Here is a 20286-nt window from a genome sequence, read left to right on the forward strand (position 1 = left end):
GTCTGGTGGCTGGGGGCCGGTGGGGAGGTGTTGGATGACACAGCGCTGCAGCCTCACCTCTTCCTGAGAAGCAGGTGTCTGCCACGTCAAATGGCTTTCTGCTGTCAGCGAGAGGCTCCACTCTCCTCCTGACTGACCCAGGCCTTTGCCACCACTGATCTCTTGATGTCTCAGTCTCCCTCCCTCCCCTCTCCCTCGCCCTTGCTTTCTGCTGGGTCCTCCTGTTTCTCCTTTTCTCTCTCTCTGCATTACCCTCCAAGCCTTCACTGTCAATTCCATCTTCTCATGGAGCAGAGGGATGACTGTGACTCCCCCGTTCCAGCCCCCAGATCCTGCTTCATCCTCAGGTTAAACTACCCCTGCCCCACCCACTCAACCTGCACCCACATCTAATCCAGGCCCTTCATGCTCACCCCTAACAAATGGCCCTTGGCCCATTCCCAGTCCCCCACAGCTAGCAGAGGGACGTGATCCTGACCCTATAGCACTGGCTCCAGTCTAGAACCTCGATCTGAACAGTCACTGCCACTCATAGCACTCCCCAGTCCCACCCCTACCCTGTGGGAATGGCTGGGGCTGAAAACTCGAGGTCTGCGGTGTGCCCTGGGAGCGTGGCCAAGGTCTGCATTCCTGGAAACTGTGGGGCTGGTTTGGGGAAGAACAAAAATAATCCTATGAAATATGCTTCAATTGCTGCTGCTGCTGCTGCCGCTGCCAGAAACAGTCCTTGAGGACCGAGAAGAAGTTCAGGAGAGGGCAGTGGGAATGGCGTCAGGAGAGGGGGCCAGAAATGTGGCTGGAGATGGCCCTGAGTAGAAGGGCAGTGATAGCAGGAAGGGCTGTGCCCTGGGCAGATGGAGGAGGGCGGGAGAGAGGGAGGCAAAGGCTCCAGCTGGAAAGCCGAGGTCATTGTTCATTCATTCCTTTGTCCAGCAGCTATTCATTGAGCACCTACTTAGTGGCAGGCCCTTTGCGGGGCTTTGGGGGGATAGCAGTGGACAGAACCAAGTCCCTACCTATGTGGAGCTCACATTTAGACTGCAGAGACAGATAGGAAACACACTAACAGAGATGTCGGGGAGGGTTGGGAAGAAGGACAAATAAGGCAAGGTGAGGGGACAGAGAGGGACAAAGACTGTTCATAGAGGGTGGCCTGGGAAGACCTTTCTGGGGAGCTGACATTTGAACAAACCTCAGAAGACAAGAGGAAGGGAGCCCTGCAAGTATGGCGGGACTTTGTCTAGTTAGAGGAAGTAGCAGGAGCTGCAGCCCCAGTTTCGGAGCAGGGGACGCGTGGGGCTGCACGCAGTGAGAGGGGCCAGAGCAAAGCGGGTGAGGCCAGAGGGGCAGCCAGGCTGACCACTGAGGCTCCATGCGTTCCTAGGTCAGAGAGCCCGAGAAGAGAGTGGTGGGAAGGGGTGGAGGAGAATGGAGAGGAAATGGGAGCGAGGCCGCCCCATGGATGGTCGGCTGTGACCTTTGGGCTAAGGTGATGCCAGGGCCTCCCCCATCCACAGCCTGGGCACTCATGCCACGATCTCCTGCTCACTCCAGCTCACATCCCCACGCTGGTGCATGAACAACCAACACACGTGGAAGGCGGGCACAGGCTCACCTGTCGCACACATGCGCATGGAAATTGTGTGTGAACACGTGCGTGCGCACAGGCTCTTCTTGTCAGTCAGTATTTCTGAGATTCTAGACAGGCAGAACACAGGGGCTGAAGGACTTTAGACCAAGTCTCATGTATGACAGAGGCACGAAGGCCTAGAAAAAGGGAGCCTTATGATTTGGTGACCTAGGCAGATGGCTCTATGTCCCCCCATGCATGTGCGTGTGCACACACACACACACACACACACACACACACACACGTGAGTGCACACAGTCCCACCAGCCAGCCAAACCTCTTTCCGTAACCCTATCTTCTCAAGGACTAGGACAGCCTCTCGCTCCCAGGACACCCACAGGCTTAACCAAGCCCTGCGAGGAGCGTGCCGAGCTTCCTCCCAGCTAATCCGGCAGGCTGCTGGCGGGGGCATGCAGTAGAAGGCCCAAGGCAGCCTCTGCCCCTCCTGGTGGGATGGCAACAGCCCACACCCACAGCTGCCCACACCTCGCAGTGGTCCCCAGCTGCTCTCTCCCCTCAGAGCCTGTTTCCTCGTCCATTGACCTCCTTCCTCCGTCTCTCTTTCTGGGTCTTTCCCCCTTGCTCCCTTTCTCTACCTCTGGAAAGGAGGCTGTGATTCTGTTTCTCTGTGGTCTCTCTCATTTCTGTTTCTCTCTAGTTCTCTGTCTCTGCTGGGCTTGTACGTCTCTCTCCATTTTCTCATCAGGAACATTTTTTGCCTTCCAGGAAAAGCTGACGTGGCACCCCTAGTCAGTGGCAGTGAGGCCTTCTGGGGTACGGGAGTCCGGGTCGAGCAGCCGCAGCTGGGGTGGGGCTGGCCCACTGGTTGGAGGCAGCAGGAGCAGGAGCAGAGCGAGAGGCAGTGGAATAGGAGGAGAGAGGGCTGGGCCTCTGCGAGCAGGAAGGGGTGCACGGGATAGAGAAACTGGGGGATGAAGTGGGCCCCCTCCCCTGCTAGGGTGACCAACTGTCCTGGTTTGCTGAGACTGTCTAGATTTTAGCATGGAAAGCCCCATGTCCCAGAAAACCCATCAGTCCAGTTGAACCAGGACAGTTGGCTGGTCACCCTACAGGCTGCCAGAGACCCCCAGAAGACAGGGCCAGGGCTCACAGGAGGGCCTCCCAAGCTCAGCCTCCTAGTTCTGGGGACAGTCAGGGCCCCACATACTCACCAAGGGTCCCTATCTCAGGCCTGAGCTCAATTCAGAGGAGGCCAGGAGAAGGGAGATGGCAGCCCAGACAGCCCACAGAAGGCTCCCAGGCTGAAAAGTCAAGGGAGCCCCCTTCTAGCTTGCCTGCCTGCTGGCATGATCTCCTGTAGGGTGGGCTTTACAGAGAGAACTTCAGCTCTCTCGGCAACGGTAGAGCAGAGGCCTACCTGGAAGGTCACAAGCCCCTTCCTCAGAGGCCTGCACAATTGCTCGTGGGCCCTGCTGAGGGGCAGGCCCACCAGTGAGACAGCTCAGAGAGACAGTGGTCCTCAGTTGAGGTCCTGGTGGCCCTATTGTCCTTCCTGGTGGAGGCAGGGCCCTGCTGACGGGCAGGCCCATCTGTGAGACAGCTCAGAGAGACAGTGGTCCTCGGCTGAGGTCCTGGCGGCCCTACTGTCCTTCCTGGTGGAGGTAGGGCCCTGCTGAGGGGCAGGCCCACCTGTGAGACAGCTCAGAGAGACAGTGGTCCTCGGCTGAGGTCCTGGTGGCCCTACTGTCCTTCCTGCTGGAGGCAGGGCCCTGCTGAGGGGCAGGCCCACCTGTGAGACAGCTCAGAGAGACAGTGGTCCTCAGCTGAGGTCCCGGCGGCCCTACTGTCCTTCCTGGTGGAGGCAGGGCAAGGCCTGTACCTTGCAGGCAGTGGCAGGACGTGGGCAGACCGGGAAGATCCAGCAGAGACTGGGGGGCATGCGCAGTCCCCTTTCTGCCCAGGTGGGCTCGTCCCTCTCACTGTTCCCGCCCTCAGCCCCCCACGGCTATTCTGAGGTAGGAGTTTGAGCTTAGGGTCTGGCTGTCATCAAGGTCTTCCGTAGGGAATGTGGGGACAGACTCCCTGCCCCCAGAAGGCTGCTAACACACTCACCCGCCCAACAGAGTGTGGGTCTCCTACATTGTATGAAATATTCTCTAAAAATAAATATTATCTAAAGGGTCTTGGGCACGCCCCTTCCCCAGTCTGGGCCCAAAGGCCAGGTCTGTAAGATGATGAGGAGGTGAAGTGGGTGAGCTCTAAAATGCTTCGCTCTGATGACCACCCCGCCTTGTCCAGCAAGCAGTGAAGGGCGCCTACTGAGTGTCTTGCCTGTGCCGGGGATCGATAGCGCCTGAGAAGGTAAGGCCTTGCCCTCAGTGGGCTTCCTCTCTAGTCAGGGGTCACACATTAAACAGGCGTGAATAAATGATCACAGCTAATAGGAAGAGCTATGATGAAAAGTCAGGAATGTTGGAGAGAACAGTCACTGGGAACTGAGGGCTGCAGAGGCACCTGTGCTCTGACCCTGGTGTGCTTGGAAGGAGGGAGGTGGGGTGAGAACTCTGAGCTTCTCAGAGCACCCTGGAGGTGAAGCTGGTGGCATAGCCTTTGTGCAGGTTAGGGTATGTATATGGGCTGTGTAGAATAGAGTGAATGAAGCCCCCTCCACCAGGAAGCCCTCCTTGACTGACACTGAAGTCACTGAATCTCCCCTCTGGTTTACAGTCTCTGGTTGACCCACCAAATTCAGAAATTCTCTGGCACAGTCAGGATGTTGCAGGGGAGGGCTTCCTCTGCAGAGGAAGGAGAGGGTGCTCTGCTTTAGACCATAATAATATCCTCAGCATCGGACTGGGGTGTTTTGCAGGCAGCATGCTGGAGGGAATGGGGTGTGATGAGCTGCACCAGGCTTCCTGGGGATGCTTTCAGCCAAAGATGATCCCTGTCCACCCTTGGCCCTGCTGAGAGGGTGAGTTGAGTCACGAGCAGAGTTCAGCAAGTTATCAGATGGAAGGCTAAGGGAGCTTGCAGAGGGCTCCTGAGGGGTACGGTAGGCTTGCTCTGTGCAGGGCAAAATTCTTCAGTCTACGAAGTTCTTTTCTGGGGCTCCTTCATCTTTCAGTTTATCTTCCAGCTCCCTTGTTTTGGACCTCTTTCGTTTCCCCATGCCCACTCCCCTGGGCCTTCCCATTTGGGAAAAGGGGTCAAATACCCTCCCCCTGGAGGTGTCTGCCCCTTCCACACAGTTGGTGTTGGAACAGTGGAGCTCAGAGAGGCCAGCGGCCACCACCTGGATGTCCAGCACCAACAGTGGGGTCTCAGGCCCTGTGGGGGGCCCAGAGAGCACCCTCCAGGACTGCGTCCTCCATGGCCTCCCGTCTGGGTGCCCAGTGGGCAGTCCCGGGGGATGGAACCCCTCCGTGGGTCTGGGTGTCTCAGAATCCCGGCCAGGAGCACTGAAGGCCGACAAGTTCCCGCCCTGCTTTCTGAGCCAGGCCTCCCGGTCTCCTCCCCAGCCAGCAGGGAGTGCAGCCAGCTGCTGGGCCCGGAGTCTTGGAGCTTCCTGGACTACCGCAGGCATTTAGCACAGCTCAGTCTCGGAGCCAATAGGATAAGTTTTCTTAGAAAAACACGACTGACGTCTCAGCTTTCACGGAGGGGTTGGTGTCTGCTTTGTACACTTTGGCCTTCTTGGCTTTTTCCTGAAACACACACACACACACACACACACAGATGCACACTTACTTCCACACACAAACTCACACCAAGACAGACACACACAAAAACACACCAAACACAGAAATTCACGAACACGGTTTCATACCACATCCACACACACACCTACAAAGTCATGCACACACAGAAACATGCACCCTCACACCCACAAACTTGTACACAAACACACAGACAGCCCTGGCTTGGACAAACGCTTCCCCTTTTCTCTTGTTTGAACTGGATATCTCCCCCACCGTGAGATTCCCTTTCTCGCCCTTACCCCGCTGAAATGCCCCTGGCCCCATCATTTCTTGGGTGCTTTCCAGACAGTGCTGTGTCTTTAAGGAAACTGAAGCTGCTAAAAGTGAGTGAGAGGGAGAGAGAGAGAAAACACAACCCAAAAAAATTTGGCATCTCTTCCCCCTCAAGTTTCTGGTGTCACTTAGGAAACACAGGTCTCTGTTGCTGCAGAGAAGCAGTTGTTTTGCTGGAAGGAGGGACTGCACGGGCTGCCCAGGGCTCCTCCGGACTCCTCCCTACAGCCTCGCCTCAGTGGATGGTCCCAGGCACCCTGTCCGTGGGAGGGAGGGCACAGGCCTGCACATTGAAGGTGGGGCGGGACCAGGCCGCCCCTCGCTCCAGCATCCAAGGCCTCTGGGTGCCCTTGGCCCTGAAGACTGTCGGGGCTAACGTGGTCCTTTGTTGCTTTTTGATTCCACCTTAGAAGAGGCTCCGCTTGACTGAGAGTAGTCTGAAGGTAAGCTGATGGGGAGGAGGACGCCAGGGCCAGCGGCGGGAGGGGGAGGCCTGTTGGATGTGGGGGCTGGTTCCCTCTAGGCCTGCCCCGGCTGGTCTGAGTTGCGTGGGACAGTCCCTAACTTGGAGCGGGATGTCTGCTTCTTCGACGACCCACGATTGAGGCCCCGGAAATCTCAGCTGCATTTGGGCTGAGCCCCTGGCCTCACCCAAGTTAGCTATGAGGTCCTGGCAGGGGGTTATTTAGGCAGCTGCCTGGCTAAGTTGAACAGAGCAGACCACGAGTGTGATTCCGCCGAAAAGTCCTGGTGTCTGCTGGAGGAGCGGGAGGGGGCGGGTGGAGTGGATGGGGGTGCTGTGCACTGCACAAGCGGGGGGCTGCGGCCAGGATGTGGGAGGGCAGGGGGAGGTTCTGTGCCAGAAGAGGGGTGGCTGGAAAACAGATTTCGAGTCCTAAAGTCAAGTAGGAACAGGCCGAGGCAGGAAGAACTCTCCACTCAGAGGAGAAGCTGGGGTGCTCTTCCATCCTGTCTTCACCCTGCCTGGCTGTGTGACCTGGAGCAAGTCCCAGCCCTGCTCTGGGCCTCAGTTTCCCCTTGTGTAGGATGGGAGTGGCGGGCTAGGTGGTGCTGGGCGTTAGCTGGGTCATGTGGCACAGGGCCACCTGATGGGAAGGAGCTCTGGCTGGGGTTGTGGGAGGAATGAGTCCTTCTGGCAGGTCCTCGGGATCCCCTGGGTGACAGGCCCTTCTCCTCTGCAGGAAGCACCATGCGGGAGCTGCGTCTGCTCTGGTGGGTGGTTCTCCTGGGCCTGGCGCGGGCCTGCCCGGAGCCCTGCGACTGTGGGGAGAAGTATAGCTTCCAGATCGTCGACTGTGCCTACCGCGACCTGGAGGCCATGCCGCTTGGCTTCCCAGCCAACGTGACTACACTGAGCCTGTCAGCCAACCGGCTGCCAGGCTTGCCGGAGGGTGCCTTCAGGGAGGTGCCCCTGCTGCAGTCGCTGTGGCTGGCACACAATGAGATCCGCACGGTGGCCGCCGGCTCCCTGGCCTCTCTGGGCCATCTCAAGAGCCTGGACCTCAGCCACAATCTCATCTCTGACTTTGCCTGGAGCGACCTGCACAACCTCAGTGCCCTCCAGTTGCTCAAAATGGACAGCAACGAGCTGACTTCCATTCCCCAGGACGCCTTCCGCAGCCTGGGTGCTCTGCGCTCGCTGCAAATCAACCACAACCGGTTGCGCACACTGACTGAGGGCACCTTCACCCCGCTCACCGCCCTGTCCCACCTGCAGATCAATGACAACCCCTTCGACTGCACCTGCGGCATCGTGTGGTTCAAGTCGTGGACCCTGGCCACAGCTGTGTCCATCCCAGAGCAGGACAACATCGCCTGCACCTCACCCCACGTGCTCAAGGGCACGCCGCTGAGACGCCTGCCACCGCTGCCTTGCTCCGCGCCCTCCGTGCAGCTCAGCTACCAGTCTAACCAGGATGGTGCCGAGCTGAGGCCTGGCTTCGTGCTGGCACTGCACTGCGATGTGGACGGGCAGCCGGCCCCCCAGCTTCACTGGCACATCCAGATACCCAGTGGCACTGTGGAGATCACCAGCCCCAATGTGGACACTGACGGGCGTGCCCTGCCCGGCACCCCTTCGGCCAGCAGCCAGCCACGATTCCAGGCCTTTGCCAACGGCAGCCTGCTCATCCCCGAATTTGGCAAGCTGGAGGAAGGCACCTATAGCTGCCTGGCCACCAATGAGCTGGGCAGTGCCGAGAGTTCAGTGAATGTGGCACTGGCTACACCAGGCGAGGGTGGTGAGAACACGCTGGGGCACAGGTTCCACAGCAAAGCGGCTGAGGGAAAGGGCTGCTATACAGTTGACAACGAGGTGCAGCCATCAGGGCCGGAGGACAATGTGGTCATCATCTACCTCAGCCGTGCTGGGAACCCCGAGACTGCAGTCACGGGAGACGGGGTCCCTGGGCAGCTGCCCCCAGGCCTGCTCCTGCTGGGTCAAAGCCTCCTCCTCTTCTTCCTCACCTCCTTCTAGCCCCACCCCAACTGGGACTGGGCTGAAGCAACCCCAGCGTTTCCCTAACTCTTCCACTTGCCCCTGCCAGTGCTTCTTATAAGTGCTGCAGGGCTCTGGGGTTGGCAACTCCCGAGGCCCGCATGGGCGACTTCACGTTTTCCTACCTCTCCTTCTAATTTCTTCAGAGCACCTGCTACTGCCAGTTTCTAGGCCTGCTCCACACTAGTGACCAGGATAGAATTTGATCCCTTAACTCACTGTCTGTGGTGCTTGCTGCTAACAGCGTTGCCCATGCTCTCCTTTTAGGGGCAGCAGGCTAACCGGGCGATGCCCTAACCCAACTGGGAGAAGCCTCAGTGGTGAACTCCAGGCACTGTGACCGTCAAGCTGGCCAGGGCCAGGTGTGGGGGAACACAGTTGGGGCTTGGCCAGGAGGTGGTCTGAGGCAGACAGGGCACCGAGAGGAGGCTGGGATGTAAAGACCGTGGCTGGCATGGCTCCGAGGCTCTCCCAGGCTTGCTCAAGCTCCTCCTGCTCCTTGGTGCTTTCTGATGACTTGAGGGCTTGGGAGTCCCTTTGTCCTTATCCGAGACTGAAATGGGGGGATCCAGGAAGGGTCTTCCTTATCCGAGACTGAAATGGGGGGATCCAGGAAGGGCCTTCCTTCCTCTTACCCTTCCTCCCTCAGTCCGCACCCTCTATCCTGGAACCTGTCCTTCCTTTCTCCCCAACTTCTCATCTGTTGCCTGCTCCTCTGCATCCTCTGCAAAGGCCAGCCAACCTGGGAGCTACAGAGAAATAAACAGCACTTCTGATGCCCTTCTGTGTCTGCCTGGAATTTTGTCTGCATCTAGGAACCCCTATGTGGAGACAGGATCAGGAGCTGAAGAGTCGGGGCAGCCAGCCTACCTGCCCACAGTGACAGGGGCCTCAGACCCCAGCAGCCTGTAAGTGCTGGCCTGTGCTGTGCCAGGGGCTGGGTCTTGCAGTGAGCTGAACTGCAGATGTTCCCGTCCTCCAAACCATCCCACAGGACAAGGGGCAGGAGCCTGCGGTGGCTGGCCACCCTGAGCAGGGCCGGATGTCAGCAGTGGCTTCAAGAGGCATTTCGGAGAGGCACAAGGAACTGGAAGTGCCTGAGTGGCAGCTCCTCTTCCCTATCCTGCCCCTGGAAGAGATGTTGGGAATGAAGAGGAAAGGGGATAGATGGGGCAAGATGGAGGAGACACATGATGAGAAGGGGACACAGGACAGGAGGAGAAAGCCCCGGAGAGACTGGGAACAAGAGGACATACTTGAGGGAGAGGCTGGGGGGAACAAATTATACTTACCCTCCCTCAAAGAAGAAATGGTATTCCAAAAGGAAAGTCCAAATGAGGACTGCAGATTCCCGTAGGAATCTTTCCCCATGGAGCAGGTGGATCAGTAACTGGCCTGGGCTCTGTGTGTGTGTGTGTGTGTATGTGTAGCAATCTTCTGCAAGCCTGCTCTGTGTGTGTGTACAGCAACCTTCAGCCTGTGTGTATGTGTACGTATAGCAGCCTTCTGCAAGTCTGCTGTGTGTGTGTGTGTGTGCGTGTGTGTGTATGTACAGCAACCTTCAGCCTCTCCAGATGGGGAGCATAAGGATGAGGTCCTAAGCTGGAGACCCCACACAACCTCCTATCTGAGCCAGGTCAGATATATGTCTTCCTACTGCCTCTATCCCACCCCTTTCAAGATTGAGGCTGCTGCATGCAGAGACAATGGCCCAGGGGGAGGCTCTGTGGCCTCTGTCCAGAGCTCCCAGAACTGCTAGCTCAGCAAAGTGGAGGCAGGAGGCCAAAGAGTCTGGGGTAGCAGCTGTGAGCCTTGGCTGCTGGCCAGCCCCCTTCCCTCCCTCCTGGTCCACATACAGCCCCTCCCTGTGCCCACTCTCCCCTCATCAACTTGCAGCTCCTGCTGAGCTGATATCACCAGCAGCATGTATCAAGAATGACTCCTAATCTAAAATAAAAGATGACAAAAAATGACTCACGTCTGGTGGAAAACAGCAGGATGGAGCCAAGTCCCATGTGCTGGGCCACCTTGGGTAAGTCATTGCCCACGTCTGGGCTTCGATTGCCTCAGAAATCAAATGAGGTAGGGCAGAGTGCTGCTTCAGGGTGCGGTGGACTCTGATTGCCTCAGGCTTGATATTCCCACGTGACTGGGACATCCCTGGCTCCATTCCCAGCTGAGCGGGCTTGGCTTCCTGGAGCAGGACCTGGACCTAAGACCTGGGTCAGCGGCTGTGGCTTGAGTGGACTAGCTACTCCCCTGCTTTAGTCTTCCGTGGTCCCCACTGCCCTCCAGGAAAAGCCTCAATTCCCCACTTAGAGCCTCTCTGACCCGCTCCTCCAATGAGCTCACCCTTTCTGCCTCTTCTTGGAAGAGCGAATTCCTTGTTCCCTTAATGCTCCATGGTGTGCTACCCTCTGCACCTTTGCTTACACGGTTCCATCTGCCCGGGCACCCTTTTCCTGTTCTTTATTTGGCTAAGTCAGTCTTTGAGAGTCGTCTGTGGCATCACCACCTCCAGAAAGCCTTCCTAGATGTTCCCCTGCCCCAAGTGTGAACAGGGCCCCTTTCTCTGGAAACCCGGATTCTCCTCCCCTGAGACTCTGTCAGTTGCTGAAACAAGGGCAGGAAGCCTTTTTCAATGCGGTGCAGTGGGATCAGAGCTGCACCCACTCTGATCTCCTCAGGGCAGCCTTGAAAAAGGGTTTGAGGTCCCTGCCTTTATAGGTGTTTGAGGCCGTAGCAGGAACCTGGGCAGGGGGCTGCTGATCTCCACTGCCTGTGTAGGCGTTTCTCAAGGCTCTGCTGACCTAGATCTGTAGGTGACCACATCTTCCCACCCTCTGTAGCTCCCCGCCCCTCAGTGGGCCCAGGGCATCTTCCTTATTCACACATCTCCCAACCTCCAGCAAGCCTCCAGCAGGGAAAAGACCCCAGTCTGTTTCCACCCTCCTTTCCCCTCCATATCCTCACTCTACTCCCATCAGGACAGCCCCCGCTGTGTCCCCCCATGTCACATGCCCCTTCCTACCTCCACACCTGGAGTCACACTGCTTCCCCAGCATTCCTAAAGTCACTTCTCCCCCCCGCCCCGGTCCTGCGCCTTCTTTAAGACCCAGAATAAGTTCTACTTCCACAGCCAGCATCCACATGGCTCAGGGTGGCATCATAGGGTCTCCACTGTCTTTGCCACCCACAGGGATGCAGCTACAGGTTCTCTCTGCCTTCTACCCAGTGTCTGGCCCAGCATGTGACCAGAACACCCCGGGCCCACCCAAGCCCCATCCCCATCAAGGCACAGCGCCATGTACTGACAGTGTGGGCGGGGTTTTCCCTCCATACCCCTCCTGCTATGAGGACAGTTTCTCAGGAACAAGTTTATTGCAGGGAACACACTAACCTCTTTCATAATAGCCAAAGGCATAAAAACTACAAAAATATCTGGTTCTCGAGTGTGGGCGGCTCGGTGTGGGACCTGGTCTGAGTTGTGACTTGGGCTGCCCTGCAGCCAGAGGCCAGGGAGCCTTCCAGCCACTCCCCAGAGAGGGCCGAGGAACTGAATGGGAGAGGAAGCGCCTTGGCAGCTTCCACAGCATGAAGGCCAAGGCTGAGGCAGGGCTGAGCTGGAATGATTCCAGCAAAGGGCTACATCGAGGCCCTTCAAGGTTGATGGCAGAGCCAGGGTGGGCAGAGGCCTGGATGTGGTCGCCCCGGCTCGACTGGTTCCTGGAGCAAGGCCCTAACCCACCAGTTTCTTTCTTCAAAAGCCCTGCTGGCTCTCCCGTGGCCAAGTGGGCGGAGCAGAGCCCTCCTGAGGCTCCCAGTGCAGACAGACCTCCACACAACCACGGCGATCCAGGCTGCATGGCTCAGGTGATACCGGGAGAGCCGGGGAGCGAGGAGGATGGTGGGTGGGAACGCGCCTCAACACAGACAGGCAGGTGGGTTGGCCTTCCCTGCCCTCAGGGCTGGGCACCATTGGCACCCAACAGGGCCGCCTTCCGGAAGGCCTGCAGGGTTGGGTTGTGCAGCAGCGTGTAGGCCAGACCCCAGCGAGCCCTGCCTCGGCCGGCCCTGGGCCGTGCTCCCTTGGCCATGGAGTCCTTTGTCTGCAGCAGCTGCATCCCTGAGAGAGACGGACTTTCTGTGAGTCACTCAGCAAACACCCAGCCAAGTCTCCCCTGGCCCTCGGACCTGAGCAGAGAGCCTGAAAATCCCAGGCATAGAGCAGGTGGTGAGGCTTAGGATGCCCCCTGCAGGCAGCGCATGGAAGTGGGGAGTGAGGTCTGTGGATAGACTGGAAGCGGGGTGGGACAAGGGCCTGGAGCTGGCTTAGTGTCCCCTCCCTACTACACACTCTGGGCAGAAGGAAAGGAGGAGGTCATACTCCCTTCCCCAAGGGAGAAGTGGGGACAGTGACGGAACCCCTCAGCAAGGCAGCTGTTTCATTCTCTCTGTGTGCACACATAGGGTGTGTGTATGTGTGTGTTCATACCATGGAAAAAATCACCCTGAGGTCAGACCAGGAGGGGCAACCAAAGGCAGCCAAGGGAGAGAGGAAGTGAAAATTTTCCTGGCGCCTACTCTGAGTGCTGGGGAGGGGCACGCATCCTTCCTGGGAGAAGCTGGATAGGCTCTATTCCCCCATTCCCAGCAGGAGGCCGCACCTTCGTCTTCTTCCCCGGGTCTGAGGCTGTCCTTGGGGGCTGCCGTGGTCCTGGGTGGGAGGCTCCGTGCTTGCAGGAGCAGGAAGCAGAAAGCTGTCATGGCTGGGTGCGACTGGCTGACCTCGATCTTCAAGAAGTTTCGGTAGGTGTAGTAGCCTGGGGTGGGGTGGCGGATGGTAGTGCTGGGGGAGCAGGGGCCAGACTCGAGGCATCCAGACATCCCCTAACACACACACACACACACACACACACACACACACACCCCACACACACATATACAGTACGTGTGCACAGCTTGCATCCAAGCTTGTAGACACGCCAGGCGCGTGGCACAGCTGCTGCCTGGGCACAGTGGACCTGCGAGAACACCCCACGCCCAGTGCACATGCCGTAGAACCCCATGAGGCACAGCGCAGGGGCACTCGAGTGGTGCATGCAGCTGCAGACATCGGGCAAACTGACCATCTGGCATGGGCTTGGGGCAGGGCGGACGCCTTCCTCACTGCCTGGGTAGCCTCAGCAACCCTCCAGCCCGACCCAGTGACTTTACCGGGATCAAGAGTGGCAGCTCTTGGTGGCAGCAGGCTGAGGTCCATCTGGCCGAGGTGGATGGTGTTGTAGACGGCAGAGAGGAGCACTCGCCACGTGGCCACCAAGGCCCCCACCAGCACATTGAGGGGGAAGAGAAGAAAGGTGGCTGCACAGAGCACTCTCCTGGGGTGGGAGAAGAAAGCTGAGCCAGGCCCTGCCCCAGGGCCCCCTCCCCAGGGTCAGGCTCAGACCTGGATACCCAGAACTCTGCGCCTACCATTTATTGCTATGTTTTCTATGCAGTCCTCCCTGGGCAAGGCCTTCTCTTTTTCAACCCACCACCCTGGGAGACGGGAAACTGAGGCCCAGAGAGACTGGGCGACTTAGCCAAGGCTGTTAGTTATTCGGTGGTAGAGCTGGGCTTTAAGTCCATGTCTGTCTGGGTCTTTCTATGTCCCTGATGCCTTCTGGGTCCCCTGTCTGCTAATTCCAAGTTCCCCCAGGAGCCAAGGTTCTCTCACAGCCTTGTCACCTGACACGGATCTTCCTTGTTACAAAGTGGGGAGGGGCATGGTTTTGAGGAAGCAGAGGATCCAGGGGACGGCAGTGCTGATTGATTCCCAAAGCAAGAAAGGCTCATGGGGGTACTTCCGGCCCCATGCCAGGGGTGGAGAGAGGCACTTTGGAGTAGGTTGAGACATTGTCCCTTTTCTGTATTGGTAATGCGAGCTCTTTCTACTATCTTCTGGGCTCCTTGATAGGGAGAGGGGAAAGATGGCAGTGGAGGGAGAAGGACACAAAAAGAGTGACGCTGAAGAAGAGGCTGAGGGCCTGAGAGAGCCACAAGCCCAGGTGCCTCCTCACCGGTTGGTCAGCTGTGGGTGTCCATCACGAGTCTCCAGGAAGACCCAATGGGCTGCCATGTTCTGCAGGGTCACAGCCAGGGCCAGAGTCAGCCAGAAGGGCCTGCCAATGGGAAGGACAGGTGGTCGCCATTAGCGGACCTCTAAGGAGTGCCCGAGCCCTCCATGTCCTGTGTCACTCACCACGAGGACTCCAGGGAGCGGAAGAGCAGGAGGTTCCTGCCGTGGAGCACAGGCATGAACACGAGGAAGGCCAGGGCCATGGTTCCCAGGAAGAAGATGGTCTGCTGCACCAGGAGCCCTGCCCGGGGCAGGAGTGGCACGGGGACAGACGACAGGTTCTATGAAAGCTAGCAATCCCCGCTGCCCCCAGAACCAGGGGCTTTGGAATTGGGCAGCCTGGTCTTAGATCTCTGCTCTGCCACTGCCTAGCTATGCTGCCTTGAACAAGTCACTTTCCCTCTCTGAGCTTCAGTTTCTTCCTCTGTAAATGGGGATAATAGTCCCTACCTCAGAGATGGTTATAAGGATCCGATGAGAGAACATCTGTGGAAACTCTTAAAATCACAAAGTACTTTGCAAATGTTATTTCCCTCTCCCGAGTTTGTGTTACTGGGGGATAAGACTACATTTTAAACTGATGTTTGCTTTCCTTCAAGCCAGAGCCTGACATACGGTAGGTGCCCAAGGACTGTCTATTGAAATAATCTGGCCAGTTGATTAGAAGATGATGCCTGCAAAAGGGCTGGAGCATAAGGGCTACAAAGAACCTTATGTGGAAAGACACTGTGACTTTCCACTCCTTTATGGTCCTTCTCCTCCCGCTAGGAGGTGAGCACGGAAGGAACTGGAGGGAGAGATACAAGGCCCTTGGATGTGCAATGCTGGTCACAGCCCCTCACCCTGCAGAGTGCTCTTCTCACTGCAGTACCCAAGGGGAGAAACTTGGGGCTGGGAGGGGTCCCGGAAGGTAATCTGGTCCAACTCTCTCAGGGCAGGACCCCCTTTGCAGACTCCAACAATATCCATGGAACCCTGCTTGCATACCTCCAGTGACAGGGATCTCATTACCGCTGTAGGTAGCCTATTGTGGCACAGCTCTTTCTTTTTCTTTCTTTCTTTTTTTTTTTTTTGTATGGAGTCTCGCTCTGTCACCAGGCTGGAGTGCAGTGGCTCAATCTCGGCTCATTGCAACCTCTGCCTCCAGGTTCAAGCGATTCTCCTGCCTCAGCCTTCTGAGTAGCTGGGACTTCAGGCACAGGCCACCACACCTGTCTAATTCTTTGTATTTTTAGTAGGGACAGGGTTTCACCATGTTAGCCAGGATGGTCTCGATCTCCTGACCTCGTGATCTGCCCACCTCGGCCTCTCAAAGTGCTGGGATTACAGGCGTGAGCCACCGTGCCCGGGCCGACACAGCCCTTTCTTAAGCAGGAATGTACCATCTTGAATTTGACACCTCCAGACCTAGGTCCACCCCCCATGTAAATACCTGGTGGCACCTGGGGTTCATCTCCATGTGGAGGGAACTCACTCAATTTCCTGAGGGCTCCTGTACCCCCATCCTGAGTAAGCTTCCTAAGGGCAGGGAAGGCAGGAAGGTCCCTCCTCTTGCTGTTGCCCCAGAGCAAGTACAAACTCTGAGGGCAGTACTTGCTATGCACACTTCTCCACTGGGGCCAGTGTCCGAGGTGGGGCCCAGTCCAAGGCTGGGTGTGGCAGGCACGGCGTGGGGTGGGGGGCTCACCAAGGCAGATAAAGGCTGTCTGGTAGGCACTGAAGCTCATCCAACAGAATATGGCTTGGCGGGAGGGATGGGGACTCCAGTGCAGGGGACTCAGGTCCAGGGCAGCTCCTCGGTGCAGAGCTTGAAGATTGGTCCTGGGGTGGGAGCCAGGGAGGCAGAGACCTCAGAGAGCAACACGCTCTCCCTAAATCCTCCTCTGGGCCAGCAACTGGCCAAACTTCCAATAGAGTTTCAACCCACAGCCATCAGCAGGGAAGCCCACAACTGTGGGAGCTGGGAGGAGGCCACTAACCCCATCTGGGGAGTCAAGGAGGGCTTCCTGGAAGAGGTGATATCTGGGCAGACTTAAAGGGTGAATGAGGAAGACAAAACCAGGCAGAAGACTCAACCTGAGCCAAGTGGAAGTGACACACAGTGCAGCCACCAGGGATGGAGGTAAGGCGGGCACTGGCTGGGGAGCCTTGAATGCCAGGAGAAGGAAGGGGTGGTCTGTGGAAAAGGATCCCTGGGAGGAGCTCTGAGGCCTGGCACGTGCACAGGACACACGGGCCAGTTCTCTGACATGGGTTAGTGCCCAGGCCGCCCCTTCTCACCTGCCCTGGGCCTTCAGTGCTCCTCACCACTCACCGCTGCAGGGCAGGCGAGGCGGCATGGTGAGACCCGCACTGCCTCTCCAGTGCCCTGTGCCTCCAGGCCACCTGTCACTCACACTCTCACATGGCAGGGCCACCCCAGCCTCTGCTGTCACCTCCACAGTCCTCACCTCCTACCTCTTCTTCCATTTCTGGGCACATGCAGCCTCCCCAGGCCACCTTCCCTCTCATCCAGCCCACCCTATGGGCCCTACTCCGAGGGCCAGCTCCACGCACCGCCCTGAGTGATGGTGCCCCGCATCCCACATACTCACAGACGTTTCCCCAACCAGACAGGAAGGCCCAAGGGCGGCCCCAGCCCCACCTTCTCCCTCCACCACAGGCAGCCACACTCAGGTGGGCTCCATGACAGCCTGGGCCGGCAGAGCCCTTCCCTCCCTCCAGCCCCAGGGCCTCCCCGAAGGCCCACAGGGCTCCACTCCTTCCCCACCTCTGCGCCGGGTGAGCTGGAGCCTGCCACTCACCTGTGTGTCACCAGTGAGCGCATCAGGACCAGGAAGGTGAGTGAGCAGGACAAGACCAAGGCCGAGATGTAGCAAACTGGTGGGCAGAGAGGGAGCAAAGGGAGCGGTCAGGGCCTGGAGGGTCTCCTGGGAGCCTCTAAACCCCTGCCAGGGTGGTGCCTGGTGGGCAGATCCCCCTGCCCCACACCACACTATGAGTGGAGGCCTCTTGGCCCCATTCCTGACTCAAAGATCCAGTGTAAGCCAATGACTTCGGCCACCCCATTCCTCCCAGTGATATACAGGGGCCAAGAGGTGAAAACCAGCTCTGAGTCTGCAGACCTGGTCCTCACCCCGCTGTTGCTGTGGGACCCCCATCCAACCTGGCATCTGCCTCCAGCTCCACCGCGCTGGCTTGTGAACAGACTGCCCAGCGCCCTGTTGTGCTGCCCAGCTCCCAGGATCACGTGAGCCATAAGCCCCATCCAGGTCTGCACTAACGGCCCTCATTCAGAGCATAGAGGGTCTGAGTCCACACCAGTGTGGCCTGAGTCCATTAGAATAAGGGAGGCAGCTGCTGTCGCCCAGCCCCGTCCCTGGCCATGCATGCAATGAGTGTATACATAACGGTGTGTCGTGAACAAGCCTGAGAGTTTAAGAAGCTCAGGGGTGCAACCCCACAAGGTTAGACAGAAGGACTGTTCCCACTGGGCTGAAGAAGAAACCGAGGCGCAGAGAGAGGGCTTTTGCCCGCAAGCCACGCTGCTAGGAATGAGAGAGTGAGGTGTGCCACTGTTTCCAAGCAGATCCAGAATGAGCCCGGGATACCTGGTCTCATCAGTTAGCCCAGGAAAGTGTTCCTGGTGCCCATGTTATCACCGGAATCTCAAGTGTGGGGAGAGCAAACACAGAAAAGGCGAATGCTAGTTCCACATAGCCACGGGGCTTAGAGCGTGGTTCTCAGCACTGCCGGTGCATTAGGATCACCTGGAGCTGCTAAAACCTGCCCATGGCCCAGCCTGCACCCAAACCAGTTAAATCAGGATTTCTGTGGGTGGGACCCAGCCTCAGCCGTGAAGGCAACACTGGTGATTCAGTGTGCAGTCAGGCTGACAGCCACTGCTCTGGGGGCTTTCCGAAGGCAGAGCCTTCATGACGTATTTCCATCAGCAATAAATTGAAATTGATCAATCAAAACTTATATTTCTTGGGTGCTTACTACAGTGGCTCTCAAACTTCGCTTGCATCACAATCACTGGGACTGTAATCACGGTACTTTGGGAGGCTGTGGTCAGTACTTTGGATCACCTGAGGTCAGGAGTTCAAGACCAGCCTGACCAATATGGTGAAACCCATCCACCAGCTGGGCATGGTGGCGGGTGCCTGTAATCCCAGCTACTCAGGAGGCTGAGACAAGAGAATTGCTTGAACCCAGGAGGTGGAGGTTGCAGTGAGCTGAGATGGTGCCACTGCACTCCACCCTGGTGACAGAGTGAGACTCCATCTCAAAAAAAAAAAGGAAAAAAGAAAAAATTCACTAGGAGGGCTGTTCAATCATGGAGGCTGGCCCCACTCTGAGAGCTTCCCATTCAGTAGGTCTGGCATGGGGCCTGAGCATGGGGAATGTTAAAGTCACCAGATGGTTCCCAAATTCAGCCAGGGCTGAGAATGATGCTACAGAAACCCAGGCCCTTCGGCCAGTCCCTTGCTCCCTCCTCCAGGACCCTCAAGGGACACTTCTCAGAAGCGAGATTGGGAGAAAGCGATGGGCATGCACAGCTCCAGCCTCCACAGTGCCCCTGCTGGGGCCAGCTGGGCTGCAGTGAGGGCACATTCTAGATGGTCTGCTGCTAGGAGGTGAGCAGCCCTCTTGCTGAGGCTGGCCCGGTGAGTGAATAGGCTAACACAGGCTGAAGGGTTAGCAGTCTTCTTGACCATAGACCCAGCCTCTGATCCCATCCATCTACCTTCTACCTCTCTCTCCCTCCATGGGTTCCCAACTTGGGCCCCCCAAACCCCAGCACCCGCACAATCTTCCTGCTGTTTGCCACCACTAGGATCCTCCTTCTGGGCCCTGCTTTGGGGATAGATCTGTCTTCCCTCATGTGACTGACAGCCTCATGGCCAAGTGTTACTTTTTCATGCCAGCGCTCATTTTGCAGGTGGGGAGACTGAGCTCAGGAGAGGCAAAGCGCTTTGCCCAAGGTCACTCAGCTTGTAAGTGACGGAGCAGAGACTCTCATCCAGTTTGCCTGACTCCCCGTCTGCACTCTCTGTGAACGAGGCTATGGTGCAAGTGCTGCGTGGCAGTCCCAAGACAAGCTCTGAGCTCAGAAGACATTAGCTCCTTAGGTGAAGGACAAGAGTGGCCGGGTGGCTTTGGCCACATCTCGAATCCTCCCGGGCCTCAGTATTCCTCATCTGCAAACTTAGAGGGTAAATGCTGCTCTATTTGGCACAAGAAGATCCCAGGTGGGAGGCTTTGAGCTTGGAAACTGCAACATGCAATTATAAATATAAGGCGTGATGAGTAGAAGCAGAGTAAGTCCTTTGCTCTGAACGTGTCACTTCTTGCCTATGAGCCTCAATTGCCTGCTCTGTGATCTGGGATCAATGATGCTACAGGGTCACTGTGAGCAAGGGTCTGAGGTTGGCTGTGGGCTGACCTGGACTGTGTCTGCACCTGCCTATGACCCAGGTTGCAACCAGCTTGGAAAATCTCCCGGGAGAGGTCGTTTTCAGCTCGCCCAGAATTTGTCACCTGTCCAGTTTGTGGGCCCCAGCAGCAGTTCCAAGGCAGCCTCTAGTACGGGAACTGAGGTGCTCAGGGAGATGATGTAGGTGGTCAGGGAAGGAAGCGGTCACTGCATGCACTTCTGCCCGCCCCCTACTCACTGCCCCCACCATGGCCAGCACGCCCAGGCCTGTGGGATGAGGATGACATGAATGGTCAGGCACAGCTTCGGAGCAGCCACACCTCCACCTGCAACGCTGGCAGCCCTTGCTCTGACCATCTCATGTTACTCCTCAGAAGCCAGGGGCCCATCTGTCCCAGCCTGGGGCCCCAAGTCAATTGAGGGTGCATGCCTCACATGTCCTGACCACCAGGCTTTGTCTCAAATAGAGCAGCATTTACTCTCTAAGTTTGCAGATGGAGAGAGCCCCCCTCAGGCTGCAGGAGCCCTGCACATTCTCTTGGCTGCACTCTGCCCTGCTGGCTGGCCTCAGGCAAGTCCCTCCCC

The 20286-nt window shown here is 57.5% G+C and overlaps 2 protein-coding genes across 11 annotated transcripts in view; one reads left to right on the forward strand and one right to left on the reverse strand.

Annotated features, from left to right (window-relative positions):
- Positions 1 to 5777: 5777 nt before the first annotated feature.
- ISLR (immunoglobulin superfamily containing leucine rich repeat) lies at positions 5778 to 8920 on the forward strand. Of its 2 annotated transcripts, none has more exons than XM_002753320.6 (2): positions 5778 to 6065; positions 6825 to 8920. In XM_002753320.6, the coding sequence occupies exon 2, from the start codon at positions 6833 to 6835 to the stop codon at positions 8117 to 8119; it is 1287 nt and encodes a 428-aa protein (XP_002753366.1). In that variant the 5' UTR covers positions 5778 to 6065; positions 6825 to 6832; the 3' UTR covers positions 8120 to 8920. The 2 variants fall into 2 exon arrangements, with proteins under 2 accessions (XP_002753366.1, XP_035115099.1); XM_035259208.3 differs by lacking the exon at positions 5778 to 6065 and adding an exon at positions 6520 to 6664.
- A 2582-nt stretch (positions 8921 to 11502) lies between these two features.
- Positions 11503 to 20286, reverse strand: part of STRA6 (signaling receptor and transporter of retinol STRA6) — a 31598-nt gene continuing 22814 nt past the window's right edge. For 8 of the 9 annotated variants that reach the window (XM_054239421.2, XM_078333649.1, XM_009005232.5 and 5 more), the window contains 7 exons: positions 17066 to 17141; positions 15949 to 16082; positions 14385 to 14502; positions 14203 to 14304; positions 13358 to 13521; positions 12808 to 12963; positions 11503 to 12266 (listed from right to left, as the gene is read on the reverse strand). In XM_054239421.2, the coding sequence (XP_054095396.2) occupies positions 12103 to 12266; positions 12808 to 12963; positions 13358 to 13521; positions 14203 to 14304; positions 14385 to 14502; positions 15949 to 16082; positions 17066 to 17141 (914 nt within the window). In that variant the 3' untranslated portion in view covers positions 11503 to 12102. Of the gene's footprint in view, positions 12348 to 12807; positions 12964 to 13357; positions 13522 to 14202; positions 14305 to 14384; positions 14503 to 15948; positions 16083 to 17065; positions 17142 to 20286 lie in introns of all 9 variants that reach the window. The other variant, XM_078333647.1, reaches the window with a different exon arrangement.

This window comes from Callithrix jacchus, chromosome 8 (assembly GCF_049354715.1).
Source record: "Callithrix jacchus isolate 240 chromosome 8, calJac240_pri, whole genome shotgun sequence".
In the NCBI taxonomy this organism is placed as follows: domain Eukaryota; kingdom Metazoa; phylum Chordata; class Mammalia; order Primates; family Cebidae; genus Callithrix; species Callithrix jacchus.

Coding starts and splice junctions, on each gene's coding strand:
- ISLR (XM_002753320.6), top strand. CDS start 6,833: ATGCGGGAGCTGCGTCTGCTCTGGTGGGTGGTTCTCCTGGGCCTGGCG.